The 16395-nt window shown below is 29.7% G+C and overlaps 1 protein-coding gene and 1 pseudogene across 3 annotated transcripts; both read right to left on the bottom strand.

Moving 5' to 3' along the window:
• Nucleotides 1-8091: 8091 nt before the first annotated feature.
• On the bottom strand, nt 8092-10767 carry LOC100814406 (protein SODIUM POTASSIUM ROOT DEFECTIVE 2). 3 transcript variants are annotated; one of them, XM_006597281.4, is made up of 4 exons: nt 10301-10758; nt 9682-9757; nt 8483-8501; nt 8092-8360 (listed from the first exon to the last, which is right to left on the bottom strand). In XM_006597281.4, the coding sequence occupies exons 1-4, from the start codon at nt 10616-10618 to the stop codon at nt 8321-8323; spliced, it is 453 nt and encodes a 150-aa protein (XP_006597344.1). In that variant the 5' UTR covers nt 10619-10758; the 3' UTR covers nt 8092-8320. The 3 variants fall into 3 exon arrangements, with proteins under 3 accessions (XP_006597344.1, XP_006597343.1, XP_003547074.2); XM_006597280.3 differs by lacking the exons at nt 8092-8360; nt 8483-8501 and adding an exon at nt 8622-9505 and having other exon boundaries at nt 10301-10755; XM_003547026.5 differs by lacking the exons at nt 8092-8360; nt 8483-8501 and adding an exon at nt 8666-9526 and having other exon boundaries at nt 10301-10767.
• A 3150-nt stretch (nt 10768-13917) lies between these two features.
• On the bottom strand, nt 13918-16059 carry LOC100804072 (aminotransferase ALD1, chloroplastic-like; annotated as a pseudogene).
• Between the last annotated feature and the right edge of the window lie 336 nt (nt 16060-16395).

Genomic DNA, 16395 nt, shown 5'->3' with positions numbered 1-16395 from the left:
GAGTCAAGTGCTTGAGATGCTGCATGCATGCATGGCCACATTTTGTCATGTGAAGTTTCTTATATGACTATGAATGAAACCAAAAGGCCCAGTGAAAGTACCAAATGATGTTACAAGATGTGATACCCCTCGATTGAACTTGCTGTTTTGTGATGTAGCCAATGCTTATATTTATAGAATCAGAATGAGAAATGATGGGAAATGTCAACTGTATCTGATGTAACGTGTGAGGTTCAACTTCAATTAAACCAAATGTAGTTCGATCTATTTATTAATACAAGTCAACTACACCAATTTGGTACTTAGGATTTCGTAGACAAACGGTTCTGCAATTTCTTTATCGTTTGAGTGGGAGGGCGAAAATGTTGAATGACAACATAAAAAAGGTGTTATGTAGAACACTTCAAAACGAATTCTCGTATATATCAACCAAAGTTTTTATTTTTTTCTTCTCACAAATGACACCTAGAAAAGCTTAATTATTGCCATTAACCATAACTATCAATCAATTGATTTTTTTTATTATCATGATATTTATATAAAATATTCATGGATTTGTTTATAAATAATTAATCTCTATGATAAATTTGACTAATTATTTTTAATGAAATTTTTTCTTTCAATTACTTTTTTTTATAAGATTCAAACCCAAAATTTTATTTAAAAAGATCAAGTTGAGAACCACTCAAACTAACAATTTGTTAGTTATCAATTAATTAATTTAGGGTGGGAGTGTGTTCGTTTCCTTTCTCCTCGAATGTTACATTACATGTTGGCCATTCAATCATTCATTGAATGTGTAAGAAAATGACCGAACCAAAGAACAAAAAAGAGTTTCATCACTTGGCTTTCCATATAATTAATTCTAATTAGATATATAGGCCTACCCGTTCTACAGGAAATTAAATTAAATTGTTATAAATTTTATTTCATTAGAAATAAAACTTGATTTTTATACATTTTAGATTGCTAAAGAATAAAATGACTAATTTTATGTAACTTTTTTTTAATTAATTACGGTAATTGTATTTACATTATATATTTATATGCATGTATAAATTATTTGATAATTCCTTCACAATAAAGTTCTACTATATTATTAATTTTCACTGTTGCAATAGATGAATCACTTATTATATATTACTTTTGTATTTAACATTTTTCAATATTCTTTTGATGATTTTGTAGTGGATGTAGAAGCTTTTTACACCGAAGACGTGTCCACTTTGCAATAAAAAGGCCCAGGAACATGTTATAATAGTGTCATTGTATTTATCATATATTACAATGTTTTTAAAAATCATTCTTTCAATAGAAAAACATTTCTTTGATTACACTTATAATTTTGTTAAGAACACCAACCAACATTTATAATTGATCACACCATGATTTTTACAATTAAAACTAATTGAAATTAAACCCTAACAATATTTTTCCATCTATATATACAGAATAAACATATCATTCTCGATCAATAGGAAAAAGAAATTATACATTAATAAACATATTTTTTTCCTTGAGTAAGCGAAACTAAATTCTTTACATCCACTCACATATCACAGCTAGTATCTAATTAATTTAGCGATATTGAATAAATATAGATCATGAAATAAACAAATTACACAATTGAAACATCGATCTTAAAATACCAAGATCTATTTCAAGCATAATCTTGAACAAATTGGAAAACACAACACCAGCAAAGAGTGGGTTAGAAAGTGGAAAATATTTATTGTGATAGTTGGTAGTTTTACAGTCAGATAACTTAACGGAAGTATAACTAAATAATGAAACTTTTAAAAGCTCTATCGAACACACGAAATATTTGGTAAGGTGACAGGAAAAAGAGGAAATTTAAAGAGAAGCTAACAAATTAGCAATATTTATGATACGAGGGGAAAAAATGGATGTAACTACATATTTCAATCACACAACCCATACTTCAGTTTGTAAATGTTTTTTTTATGTACATTGTAATAAGTAAATGTATTTTTGAAAGTAGAAAGGAAGAATGTAATAAGTAGTAATAGTTAAAATAAAGAGAGAAATATTTTCAGTTCTTGGAGTTATGCAAACACAACTATGAATTTACAAAAATTGCAAAAACGGATTTTATTTGGTTAATATAATTAACTATTTTTTTCGTTTAAATTCGTATTCTGATTACCCTATTAAATATTTGAAATAAGTTGTTATTGAAACTTTATTTAGAGAACTTATAATGAAAAATAGTAAAAAGCAAACATGTAGTAGTATTTAATATAGACTCCACTCCATACGCAAAGGCGATGTATGAAATGAATGAGGCCTATATTGTGTCTAAGTTCATGAAAAATTGAATGGAGAGCGTAGCCGTTGACCGCCAATTTTTAATCATGGGATTGCAGCACACATGAAAGGGTTGCTGTCTGATTGTGTGCTACAGAAAATAACGTTTAGGTTTAGGTGGCGTTGACTCTGAAGAGAGTTGGGCCATGTAGGCGTTTAGCTTTCGAGGGAGGGAGGGAGATATTACAATATATATAACTCTTATATAATGAGAACGGATATAATTAAATATATGATACAGTCATACAGATAACAATTCAAACACTAATTTATACTACTACTATAATAATATTTTTTTTGTTTTTCTTTATTATGTCATTAATTACATCTTTTTTTCAACAAAAAAAAAACTTTTTTCTCTTAATTGTAAGATTTATTATATAAATGAAATTTCTCATTAAATATTGATTTGTACCAACACAAAATTCTTTATTGCATTGTTTTAATACCATAGTATTACTTTAATAAATTAGTCAAAAATTACTAAAATTCACAAAATTATGAATGACACTCGTTAAATAAAAATGAATTGACTTAAAAAATATTTTTTAATCAATAATAATATGTTGAAAAAATGTGTTATGAAATTCAATATTAGTATTTTTCTTAAATATGTACAGCCTTTATTTTAAAATAAACATTAAATACTCATTATATGGAATAAATAAATAATAAAACATTTAACCACGCACACTCATGATTTCAAATGGTCATTAAAAATTGGCTGCCAGAATCTCCAACTCCAATTATGAAAAGTTAAAGTTAGAGAAAATGATTGCACATTCTTATGTTATTATGTTTGATTATTCAAATTCGCCTTGAGCTACTTAATTTCGGTTTAGTGGACATTTTTCTGGAAGATCTCTGGATAACTAGGAACTAGTTGAATAATTGCAATTGAGTAAAATTAATTACAGTCTAGATTTATATAATTTTCTAAGTAAGTTTCTACTAACAACTCCAGTGTTGACATCTTATCCGATAATATTGATAATATTTTTTTCTTATGCCATGCATTTTTATTCTGAAAAAAAAAAAGTTTGATTATATTCATATTTAGTTCCGTCTTTTCAGTTTAATACATCTTGTCATCATCTTAGAATATCTAATGACGTGAGAAATCCTTAACTCGAAGGTTATGGTTAGTTCATTTAAGATCAAAACTTAAATAATAAAGGTGAAATTGCTTCTTTAAAAAATTCGTTCATTTGAATTATTATTCACGCTGGCGTATGTTTGATGTTTCCTAAGCAAAAGTCTGACAAAAAAAAAAAAAACAAGTATTTTTTTCAGAAAAAGAAAAACTAAACGGTGGCAGGGGCACATCGATTTCCAACTCGATCTAAGATGTAGATCTATTTTATAATTTCATTACTTCCTAAGCTAAGCATATAATCTTCGTATATGATTTTATTATCAATCTTGTATCTCGAAGCAATAATAAAACTAAGGTCACCGAATCGCATATACTTTATATTAAGAGAAGCGTATATGTTGTTAGCATTTTTCAATAACAATAATAATAAAAAAAAAAGATGTTCAACCCTTCTTGTCCTCGCCCTTGTCACCCCCCTCTTCTTCTTCCTCCACGTCCTCCTCATTCTTAACGGTGTGCGTTGCAGTGCGAAAAGTGGGCACCCATAATTAGGTTTGTTGGTGCCTAATTAAGCCTTTCAATATGGCAATGGAAGAAAGAAATGGGGGAAAAAACGTTGATTATAGAAGTACTTTTTAATTTATCATGCAATTCGAGTAGATCGATTATAGAAGTGCTTTTTATTCCTTCGTGTGTTATTTGATTTATTTTTTTTATTCATGTTGTTGCATAGGTCGTCTTTTTAATTATTTCACAACGTCTTTTACCTTTTTGCTTTTCTTTATTTTCGATGTTAAAAGTGTCTATTTCATTATTGTTCAATTCTTATTTTAATGGATTATATATATTTTTTAAACTGTTGTATTTTATGATCCACATTATTTAGAAAAAAATTACATTTTAAGGGCTTTTTGGTCACAAAATTACATTTTAAGGATGATGCAAGGAAAACAATTTCTACAATACAAGGAGACTAAAAAAAACAAAAAACAAAAAAGAGATATGCCAACCCTATATTTGATAATAGAGATCAATCATTCACCGAGTTCATCCATTATGATATCTACCAACACTTTTTCATGCCTACCATTCATAGTTGCATAATATATGAGTTTCATTCTCAACTTAACTTTGTCTTCATACGACAAATGCAGATCCAACGAAAGTTAAATTAAAGAATCTTGAAATGTATAAGCCAATCTCATTCCAATCACGTTTTTTAACGTGCGTTTGGTTCAATTTTATTTTGAAAATAATTATTTCTTACCGATATTTGTTGAGATTTCACAAAAATAAATAGGTAACTATTTTTTAAAGAAAAAATTAAGTTAAACTAAACATGGTAGCAAATAGTTTAGTTTTTTTTAAGGACTTATGCGTGATTAAATTTCAGGAACAACGTTCAAAGCAAATTCAAAAGAAAATTGTGATACTTCAACTATAACTTTAAAAGTACTCCTTGTTTTCTCATTTTAATAATTTTATTTTATTTTATGGATTTAAATGTATTTCATTTCTAAATCGAAGCAAGGGAGCTTTTTACATATTTTCTTAATTTTTCAGTTAGTTATATTTGCAGCAAGCTAATAGATTCGTTCATTGTCTTGCAAGGGAGTTTAGATTTTATGTTCGTCAACATGTTTATGATTTGATTCCACAGTGTATTCATCATCTTATTATTAGTGAAATGATATGAGTATTTTGGAGTAAGAAAAATATATATGTAAATATTTTTAACTAGGTAAGTAACCTTTAATGTGTTGAGTGAGCTAATAAATAGAATAAAATGAAATGGTTGTGTTATGCTACGCTTTAATTCATGTACTAGTAGAATTGTTATGAATGAGATTTTTTTTTCTTTCTTTTTAGTATTTAATAATGCAACTATATAGTACTACATTCAGTTATTCATATAAGAAATAAAAGATAATATTTTTTTCCTGATTATAAAAAACATATGATTACTTTGAAGTGTATTAATTGTTAATCTTTTTATCTTTATTAATTGTAAGGTTTATTAATGATATATTCCTACACTCATTTTTTCATGAAATTAATGCATTTATTCAGCTTTTATCAAAATAATATATACTCATTGGTTGAAAAAAATATCTTTTAAATATAATCATTACTTAAACCATTTAGTGTTATGGGTAATTTTGGAATCAAATTAAAATTTATGACATTATTAATTAAAATTAACCAATTCAACCACTCTTATTAATATTGATGAATTATATGTATTTATTTCTTATATATAGAATGATAAGTAATACTTCTTTCGAACTAAAATATAAGCAAAAAAAAAAAATCAATGTGAGTTGAACTAAAATATAGATAAATTTTAACTAATTCTCTTATTTAATGATAGTCTCTTCAAAATATCCTTCATTTAATTGAAGTTTTATTTTCAACCATCTTTTCTTTTTTGCTCTATGCAATTAATGTAAAAGATGATATTTTAGAAAAATGAATTAACTTTTCTGTAGAGATTATCAAAATTAAATAATTTTAATTAATTTTCTTGATGAGTGTTATTCATTTTCTTCTTCTTCTTATATTCTAAAGAGTAGTATTTAAGATTTGAACTCAATATTATTGGTTAAATTAAAATAATGTCGTTTTAGTCAATCTATACGTTCCTAATTAATTCATTTCCTTTGATAAATAAAAAATATATAAATTTTAAAATTATATTTATTCTTTTCTTTTTCAAAATATATTAAATATAAAATAAAATTCATATAGTATTACATTTTGAACTCTTCTAACATATTTATAAAATAGCTGTACATTTTTAGTATTAATGATCTCTAGTAAGGAGCCAACATCGCTGTGATTGAAATGAATTTTGATGATCCAACCATTTAAAACTTTTCCTATCCGTTGCATTTGTGTTATGGTTTGCACCATAAAATTTTCTTATTTCTAAAGACCCCGAGAAGTTATTGAATTGAATATATAGCAAATTTTTTTATTTTATCAAAAGGATAACATTTTTTTTAATGATAACATTTTATTGGAAGGATATCAAAGTTTAATAAAAGATGTAATGTGAACGAAGATTAGTTTAGTTGACAAGGAAATAATCATATCTTAAAATGGCATGAGTTTGATTGTGAGCTCTCAAGATTCATCTAAATATTTTATTATCAAAAAATAAATATAGCAAATATTTTAAAAGAATCACGAATCCTTTTTTTTACAGCAAAATTATGGATCCTACTATCCTTAAATCAGAGAAATTCAAATGATAATGTGGACCGTATATTTTTCATCATTTCTCAAATCTCAACAACCCACTACTGCTTCTTTTACTATTAACTTATTATAGTCCTTAGACAATGCAACTTCACCCCAAAAAAAAGGAAAAGCCCATCGTCAACGTTATTGTAATTTTTTTTTACATAAGTATAGAACTTTTTACATTATTATCAAAAACATATATTTATTAGATTAATAAAATTTTCACTATCAGGTTATTTAAGAAATCTCGTTTTTTAATTGATGTGTGAACATATCATTAAATAATATGTTTAAAAACTTCATACTTTAACAATGCGTAGTCATATCATTAAACTTAGTTAGCATCAATAAAAAATGCTGGTTTTCACTGTTAGCATCAATAAAAAAACTTTTAATGTACTAATACGTACGTAGTTACTATATCATTAAGTATATATTTGATAGAATTGAATGAAAAAAGATGAAAAATTTAAATTAAAGTAGAGTAAAAATATAAATTTCACAAAATTTTAATGTTGATTTCATCTTTTTTTTCCCTTAAACTTACCAACATTTACACGCCGATAGCAAGATGTAAAAAGTAATCAGGTGTCATAAAGTTGTGATTTTCTTTGTGTCATGCATTTCACCTGATTTTTGGACTGGGCTTCACTTTCTGTGTTTCCCATTTATATAGTAAACATTTTATTTTTAATTAATTTTACATGTATTTATTGTGAAATTAAAAGAGAAATAATTAAAAAATAAATCATACAACTATTTTAAGAGAATAAAAAATATTACATTTCTTAATTTTTATTACATAAGAAACTTAAAAGATAAATAATAAGGAACAGAAGCAATATATACTAATTTTAAGGATTGAAAAATTATTTAAACCTTCATTATAAGGGCGAATAATATGTTTGTCTACATTCATTGTTTTAATCGTCTGCGTTCATTGAATCTCCAGACGTAGTCCTAATGAGACTTGAGTTTTTATATCTTTTAGGAACCACTGGCAACTACTATTTCGTTGCGCATGCACTTTGTCTCTCTTCGTCTATGATTAATTGACATTTGGAGTATTTTTTATTTATCAATCACTGAGCTTTCTTAATGATCCACTTCCCCATGTCATTTTTATGAAATTTGCGTTAGCACATACTCCAAGTGTTCATTTTGATATTTTATGCTAATGGCACCTTTGACAAATTACTTAAAAGAGACCAAAAAGGTAAAATAATAAATTGAGTTTATGACTTTTTAGTTTTTACCTTGTGAAAATGACAAAGAAGGATAAAATGGAGTAAAAAAAAAGTACTATTCAGTCGACAAAAATATTCATTTACTAGTGTCGATTTGGATGAGAAGAGATGATTGACGGAAAAATAACAAAATAAATAGAATATTTCATTTTTTCCGTGGACAGAAAAAAAGCATTAATGTTTTAACTGACTAATTGAATAAAAAGTAAAATGAATTAACAGTGCATATTCCACGTGATATGGTGTGTCCATTTGATGAAGGAGCACACGAAATAATAATATATGAAATGATATAGACTTCAAAGAAGGGAAAGAAAAGAAATACTGAAAACTGAAAAGCAAAAGTAAATTTCAATCTTACCGTCATGTTTGTAGCTTCGTTTAGTTCCTTCCATCCCAATGTTTAATTTGCTGAATTTGGAGCTGGCCGGAGAAGCTTCAATCTGCAGCTTGGTTTAATTTTAATTGCTAAATTATTGGCATCTATCTCCAATACAAAACGGCAGAACACGAATTAATTGAAGTTTGGAGATGAGGATATAGAGTTCAAGATATGTGTGCTTACTTATGGACTTCGAAACCTCCTATAACAACAAAAATTGTATCGATAGAAAATTATCAAAATGATCATTTTCAGTTGAAAGAAAACAAAAGTAAAACCTCTGTCAATCAGAAGAGGAATGCAAATATATCTATTGTAAAATACATTAATTGGATTATCATATACGGAATATTTTAAACTCTCATGTGGGTGCTTTCTGGTGAGGATTAATTGGTTAATAAAATATGACGTTGCTTTGTTATTGTTACAATCGAACTAGCTAGGTGCCAATACAGCAAACTTCATCAGATTCCGATTCTTAATTTAGACATGAATGGAATATTAAAAGTAAGATTAATTTTGGAAATATGTTGTTGATTATTTCTGCGAGGTCTCTTTTAATTCATGCATTTTATATATCCTTGTAAATTCATTCATAATTTTATAATAATAATAATACTAATAGCAGGATGCAATTTTAAATGTTGTATTCCACAATATTGATGGAGAGAGGCAAAGAAAATAGGGAATGGTGTCAATAGGAATCTTGTAGTGTGGATACTAGCCAGCTAGTTTGGGACTTGTCCCTGTTGTTCACATTCACAATGGACTCCTTTTTTGCTTTCTGCACTTCCAAAAAGACTTCAACGAACAAAATATCCCTCCTGAGGCACCCCTATTCCAGAACGGTCATTTTGAAATAGTATCCTATTCCACAATACGAAAATTATATTCTGATTGAAGAGTATCCTATTACTCATAAACCTATTCCATAATGAAGACCGTAGTCACATGTTTTTGAATCACCTAATTAACATGAATGCAAATCCACACTTAATATAAAGTTCAAGAGGAGGCAGAGGCAAAGACAAATTTCCAACATGTTTAGTCTAGCTGTGCATCCCCGCTGTTGCTAATGATCATACTCTTAATCTTAGGTGCTTAATTAACAATCCCAGAACTCAGCCCTCTTCACCTTTGAAATGCTCTCAAGGACTCCCACCGGAGAAATGTGTCCCATTACTGTCACCCTCTTGGACTCTACATCTACACTGAATGATGTAACTCCTGAGATTGTATGTTAAAAAGCTAAAGCATGTTAATTACGAGTTGTTCAGATTATCATTTGAACCTATACGTAAATTTTATTTCAGATTATGAAAATATATAATATGTTACACGAATTATTCATTTTACAGGAATGGTATTGATGATGAGATTACCTTCCATCTTAGATAGATGCTTTTTCACTTTACCCGCGCATCCTTGACAATGAATAGCAACCCGCATCACAACCACCTTCAAAATTAGTAAAAGTAAAATGCAAAAATAAGATAGAGTTAACAAATAGTGGTGTCCTAACCAATGTATTTTATCTTACAACGGGTAATTAATGAAGAGAAAGAGGGAAAGTCTTTTTTTTACCATACTGGCCAAACAACCCTGACATGTAAACATAAACAATGACTAAAGTCAAAATGATAAATGGACACTAATAAGCTATTTGATATCTAGTGAGGAAAAGAAAGAGAATGATATTATGAGAAAGAAAAAGAGACTGGAAAATTGTAAGTATTAATTTGGTGTAGAAATGAAGATGTCTACAAATCATTATTTTATAAAAAATAAAAAAAGTTAAATTCAAATTTTATTTCACAAAATCACATAAATAAGAGAACTTACATTGGTTACTCAATTTAGACTCCAACCAACTAATGTATGCTCGGGAACAAACAATTAGTAACAAATAGCATTACGTACTCATGAAAAAAATAAAGAAAATGTTTCCATGGTAAAATGCCATTTGTATTGCATCTGACGTAAAGTGTAAAGTAATCTAACCTGGAAGACATTATCTGTTGGCTTTTTCTGAAGTTCCCTTGATTCATTCTCTTGATGCTTGATGTTTGGTACAGAGACAGAGTCAGAGTCACATTTCTTGTGAGCTGAATTGAACCTGCTGCTAGTGCTGGAGTCAACAAGTTTGGAGTACTTGGCATAGTTGATCAACCTTGTACCATCAAGAGAAACACTTCTCTGATGCCTCCTACTCCTTGTCCTAGGCACAACCACAGACCCAGCAATGCACACTGCAGTTGATGCCTCAGAGTGGCACATGAAACCATTCCTCATTCTCCTCTTGCTGCTTTTCAGGCTCATCACAAATGAAGAGGGTTACATTACAATATTTACCAACCGTGATGTTTTGAAGATGCAATGTTCTAATGCTAATGCTGGTTTTGGAAGTGGGAGACAGTGACTGTATAATAGAAGAGACGTACTGCCATTATGTCTTGGGTAACAAAATAACAATGACTATGGAATCTTTTTGGCATTTTATCTATTATGCATGTGTCTGTGATATTAAAACACTCCAAAATCATGTCCTTTTCAGCTCTTAATGCTGAGAAATGTTGGTTAATTTGAAAATCGAGATAATCCTGGATAAATCTGAAGTCGTGTATAAACACTTTCAGATTGAATCAAATTTCGGGGTTCAACCAAAATTGTTCAATCGGATAAAATCAGAAGATTATAATTCAAGAGTTTTGTTTTGGTCTTGTGAGTTTTTCACATCTTGTGCTTTCTGAACCAGGATGATTATTTATAATCATAGAACAGGTGGTTTTTGGCGGTTGATGGAAGTTATTTATTTTTAAAAATTGCCGTTGATGGAAGTTTTAGTAACTTCTATGTAACTTCCAACCGTTGATGGAAGTTTTAGTAACTTCCATGTAACTTCCAATCTTTGCCTAAACCGAACATCTCGTTATTACATTAAAACAAGCGTGCACTCTTATTTTAACATAATAAAGAGATCAATTACACTAAAATGTCCAACAAGAAATTGACATTAGCCCTTTTTGCTATTATGAACATGTTTGATAAAATCATATTAAAACTAGAAGAACATGGATTGTCTTGTTTTATGTTTTTCTCTTACCAAAATACATTTTTTTATTTTTTATTTTTGGGGTCATTGGATGAGGGTTGGGCTGTGTGTGGATATTAAAACCAGAAATTAAGGTTTTTTTTTGGTCCACTCCTTTTTTTTTGTTGGCCCTATGCAAGCAAGAAAAATACAAAGGAGCATCTCATCCATATCCTCCACAAAAATGAGGTAAGCTCAAGAAGTAGGACACCCTTTGTTACAAATCTAGTGGATACGGTCGTTTTCTCTTGTCTTCTGCAAAAAGGTTATAACCACTATTTAAGCATGGGCGTTCGGCAGCACATAGTGGGAAAAGCTGAAAATGTAGCTGGACAGCTATGCATGAGCATGATGCATCAAAAGTATTTAGTTGATCTACAAAACTGGCTAAATTCAGTGAGGAGATGCAGAGCAGTGTTGAGTCTTACGTTACAGTTTTAGTAGAAGCGAATGCTCTTGCTATGTTCAGCAAAGAATCAAAGTAATATAATACACTATCTAACATATTCATTGTAATAAATATGCTTGTTAATGTAGCTAACAAATTATTGGAATCTACCAAATGTGGAGTTTATTAAATTAAAGGCAGAACTCACAAAATCTGATGATTTCTAATAAATTTTAGCTAATAATAAAAGTATATTAAATATTTGTTGCTAATATTTCTCATATAACTATAGATAGTGGAGAAGAACCACATCTTGCTAGCAATAATAGCATTATATTTTGATTTGGCAGGATGCATTAGTATGTAGCATTGCATGTAGCTTACAGTTAGGAGATAATTAATTACCAAGGAATGTAGCTTCCAGTCATGCATAGCACCAAACTATAGAAGAATCAAATTACTAAATCTACTCCAGAATACGATTATGCAATAATAATAAAATGATAAATGAAGCTAAGCTATGTTCTTTTGTGATCTAACAGTGTTTCCATGTACCGAACAGCAAACCAGCGTCACTCACATTATAGATTCATTCAAGAAAATATGGTAGGATTAATGTGCTTCATGAAGCAGTGCGTAGAAATTAAATTAAATGTAACGACAGCGAAGCAGGCAGACATGACTCATCGAAACTTAGCAAATGATGATTGCATGCACACACTGTTTTGCCTGAGGGATGCCATGTGACATTATTTTAGTGGGTTCGCAGTCTTTTAATTCGTTCCTCTGTTCCATCCTGCTTTCAGCAGCGAAGTATGACATCCAAGGACCACCACTATGTGTAGCTCTTCTGCAAGTTCTACAAAACCTTAGCAATTAGCTGTAACTGATGAGTTCAACTCTTCAATTCAAAGTACAGTGTTTTTTTTTTTTTTCCACAACGGAAGGAAACATATTTCATTTATGGATCAATTTTCAACCCCGTTAAAACAATGGAAATACATGTTCATCTTGATTTTTTTATTGAAAAAAAAATAACAAAACGAAAAAATGTTTTCATTTTATAATTAATTCTACATATAAGTTACATTTTAAAAAAAAAGTAATCAAATTAGTAGTAATATAAATTATTTTTTAAATTAAAATTAAATTAATTAAGATAAAATTTAGTTCAAGTAAAGTTTAATTATATATATATATATATATATATATATATATATATATATATATATATATATATATATATATATATATATATATATTCATGTAACATGAGTTTAAGAATATAATTATATAACACATTTGGGAAAAATTTAATCTTTTGTATTTTACACTCAGATGTCATATTTTAATTTTGTACAAAATGAGAAACAATTTCAATTCATTTATGAAAATAACATAACATAGTATATAATTTTTTGTTTTTATTTTTTTGGTCTCTTTTAGCCATGGACCTTGGACCTTCACACCTCTGGACTATGCCTATGACCGGCCTGTAATCATATTAATTAGCTTCTTCGTCCAAGCCATTGTTATCACCAGATAATTCATTCAGTGGGAAATTTTGAGGGTTTTTGCTTATTGGAGTGGTAGATCTTATGAGATAGTTAGCCTCTAAGTGATCACAATGTTAGTCATGATTTCAAAATTGTAAATGGTCCATTTCTTCACTGCGTGATTGATTCATAAGATTTCTCAAGTCATCATGTAAATTTGAGTACGTTATGCAATCTAAATGTCTCACGAATTTGATAGGTTTGGATAACCTGTTTATTAGCGTCTCTAGAGTACCTTGACAGAAAAGCCACACGACATGCATGATGAATAAAGCCATCTTTTAGCAATTACTAATTAAGGAAAGAGAGAAGAATTAATATAAAGGAAAAGAGAGAGAACGCTATATATCCTTAAATAATACTATTAGCAAGCTTTCTCGTTTGTTAAACGTTGGTCCTGTGACTCTCAGTTTAGATAGGAGCAATATTATCAAGTATTTATTGCACTACAGAGATGCAATATATTACAAGTATAGTTCGCACGGGAATCCTCTTATAACTAGAAGTAGTGAAGACTCAGATTTTCCATTAATTTTGCTTTATTTCATTCATAGACTCATAAAACTGACAGAAGTAGAGAGCATTAGATTTGCTCCTGATAGATAAGGTATTTGAGTCTCTGAGGCTTCAATGATGGAATCTCTCTGCCCAAAACACTAATTCTTATATACTCTTCACCACCTGGTCCAAAACCACTACCCGGGACTGTAATTATGTGAGTCTTCTCAAGAATTTCAGCAAAAACATTCCAAGATTTTGAGCCAGGAAAATGGACCCAAACATAGGGTGCATTTTTACCACCATACAAGAGAAGTCAAAGCACCAACTAGTATCCTTGCATTCTCCATGTAGTGGTCAACAAGGGACTGCATGGCCTGAGAAATTCTCCAAAACATTATTTCGCAATATTTTGAAATAAATCTAGGAACTAGTTTAAATGAAACATAATGATAGCAAGAACCCTATGGGGAAAGGCTTGCTAGTCCACCAGCTTGAGTTATGTTGGATGCTCCATTAAAACATGTGCACATTATACGGTTGAAATCAAGCACAACAGGAAAGCCATTTGAATACAAGATTTCTTCAAGGACCACTGTCCAACCAAGCCGGACACCTGTGAAGCCAGCAAATTTTGAGAAGGATGACACTTCAATTGCAACCTGAAAGCATAACAAGGAAAAAAAAAAAGAGGTTAAAGCTTGCCATTATGGAAAATAGTACATGCTAGATACTGATAACCGCACAAGCTAATTTGATAGTTAATTTGGATTAATAAGTGGGTGTAATTTTTTTATTTTATTATTGTTTTTAATGAAATAATGAAGAAATTAACATCTTTGCTATTTTTTATTAGTAAAATGTAAAAGAAAAAGATTTCAAGTACTTTAGAGGAAAAATTGATACAAAAACTAAAAGAATTGGAGAGTCCGCTTAGCACGCAAAAAAGGTCCAAGAAGAAGCCTAAAAACAGAAAGTTAAGTTATCTGGTGCCTATATAAGGAAGAGGAAACAAAAGAAAAACACACAACTCACACATGGGGTTTATCCCTTAGGGGAAACCCTCTCTCTTTAGTCATTCCCCCTCCCCTTTTTCTTGTTACTAGTCATCTATCATCTTCTTCCATTCACATCAACCCTGTACAGTGTACCAAAAAAGATGTCTTGCAATAATAATGTTGCATATGTTATGAGAAAAAAGATGTACAAGTTTTCCTTCATATCAGGAAATGAGGTTTGACAAAAAAAAAATTAATAGTTGTAGGTGGAGGGAAAATTCTGCAAACAAGTCACTTTTGTTTAGAACAGCTAAGAAAATTCGGAAAACTGTTTAGAGTGCTAGGGGTTAAAATTGTAAATGACAATCAAGAAATAAAAAGGAAATTTAAAGGTGAAACTAAATGATTTATATAACATTTTGATGGACCAATCATGTGTCAAGATTGAAAGAATACTAGAATAGGTTTACATGATGCTAGTGAAAACAACATAAAACAGAATGGGACTTGGCTAGATAAACGAGCATGGGCATACCTCTCTGGCTCCAGGAGTTTCGTAGATTGATTTGGGACTATCATCAGTGACGTATGCTGAATATGCAGAGTCAAAGATAATGATTGATCCATTCACTTTGGCAAAATCCACAAGTTGTTCTAATTGCTTCCTTGTTGCTGCATGACCAGTGGGATTGTTTGGAGAATTGAAGAAAATGGGTTCAGTCCTTGAAATAGTAGGAAGATCAGGAAAGAAGTCACTTTGAGGTCCACATGTCATGTATTCTATGTTTTTGTACTTCCCAGCTTTATCCACAAACTTGGCAGCTTGACCAATTATGACACTCGAATCTATGTAGGCCTGCCTTAGAAGAATTTGCCATGATTAAAAACACTTTCTGTTTGGTGAAATGATGCATGCATGCATTCAGTCTAAGAGGACATTTCAACAAGTTGCTCATCATAGAATAAGCAAGATGGAAGACTTTATAGTTTATACAATTCAAATGCAACCAAGCAATTAGAACAACATTATCAACAATACTAAAATCTAGGCCTTGTTTGTTTACTGTTTTCTAAAATTTGTTTGTCCTTTGAGCAAATTCGGAAGTTGTTAACTGCTAACATCTAGATAATTGACCATACTGATTAGATAGTAATTACAATACCGGAAAGGATGGATCCTGCACAGCTATCTTCAGATTGGGACCCATAAGAAGCTACACACATTGAGACAAATCAAATTCAGTACTTTATATTAATTTGAGCACTTAGCGAAGGAATCTACTTTACAATGAGGATGAGAGACATTAGGATATTAACGCCTATTTCGTGTAATGGGTAGGTGAAAAGTTACCAAGACAAGGGAAGAAAAATGATTAGAATACAACAAACAAATATGATTATGAAATAGTAGAATATAATTGAATACCTGATCTTTGTAGAATGCAAGAGAAATTGCTTTCCTCAAGGTCTGAAATGTTGTTTTCGCAGGATATATACATTTTATTACTTGAATGACATATATTATATATAGTGATCTAAATCATAACACAAATAAAAGTAGATAA

Source organism: Glycine max, chromosome 15 (assembly GCF_000004515.6).
Source record: "Glycine max cultivar Williams 82 chromosome 15, Glycine_max_v4.0, whole genome shotgun sequence".
NCBI classification, from domain to species: Eukaryota; Viridiplantae; Streptophyta; class Magnoliopsida; order Fabales; family Fabaceae; genus Glycine; species Glycine max.
This window is presented reverse-complemented; position numbering and strand designations above follow the sequence as displayed.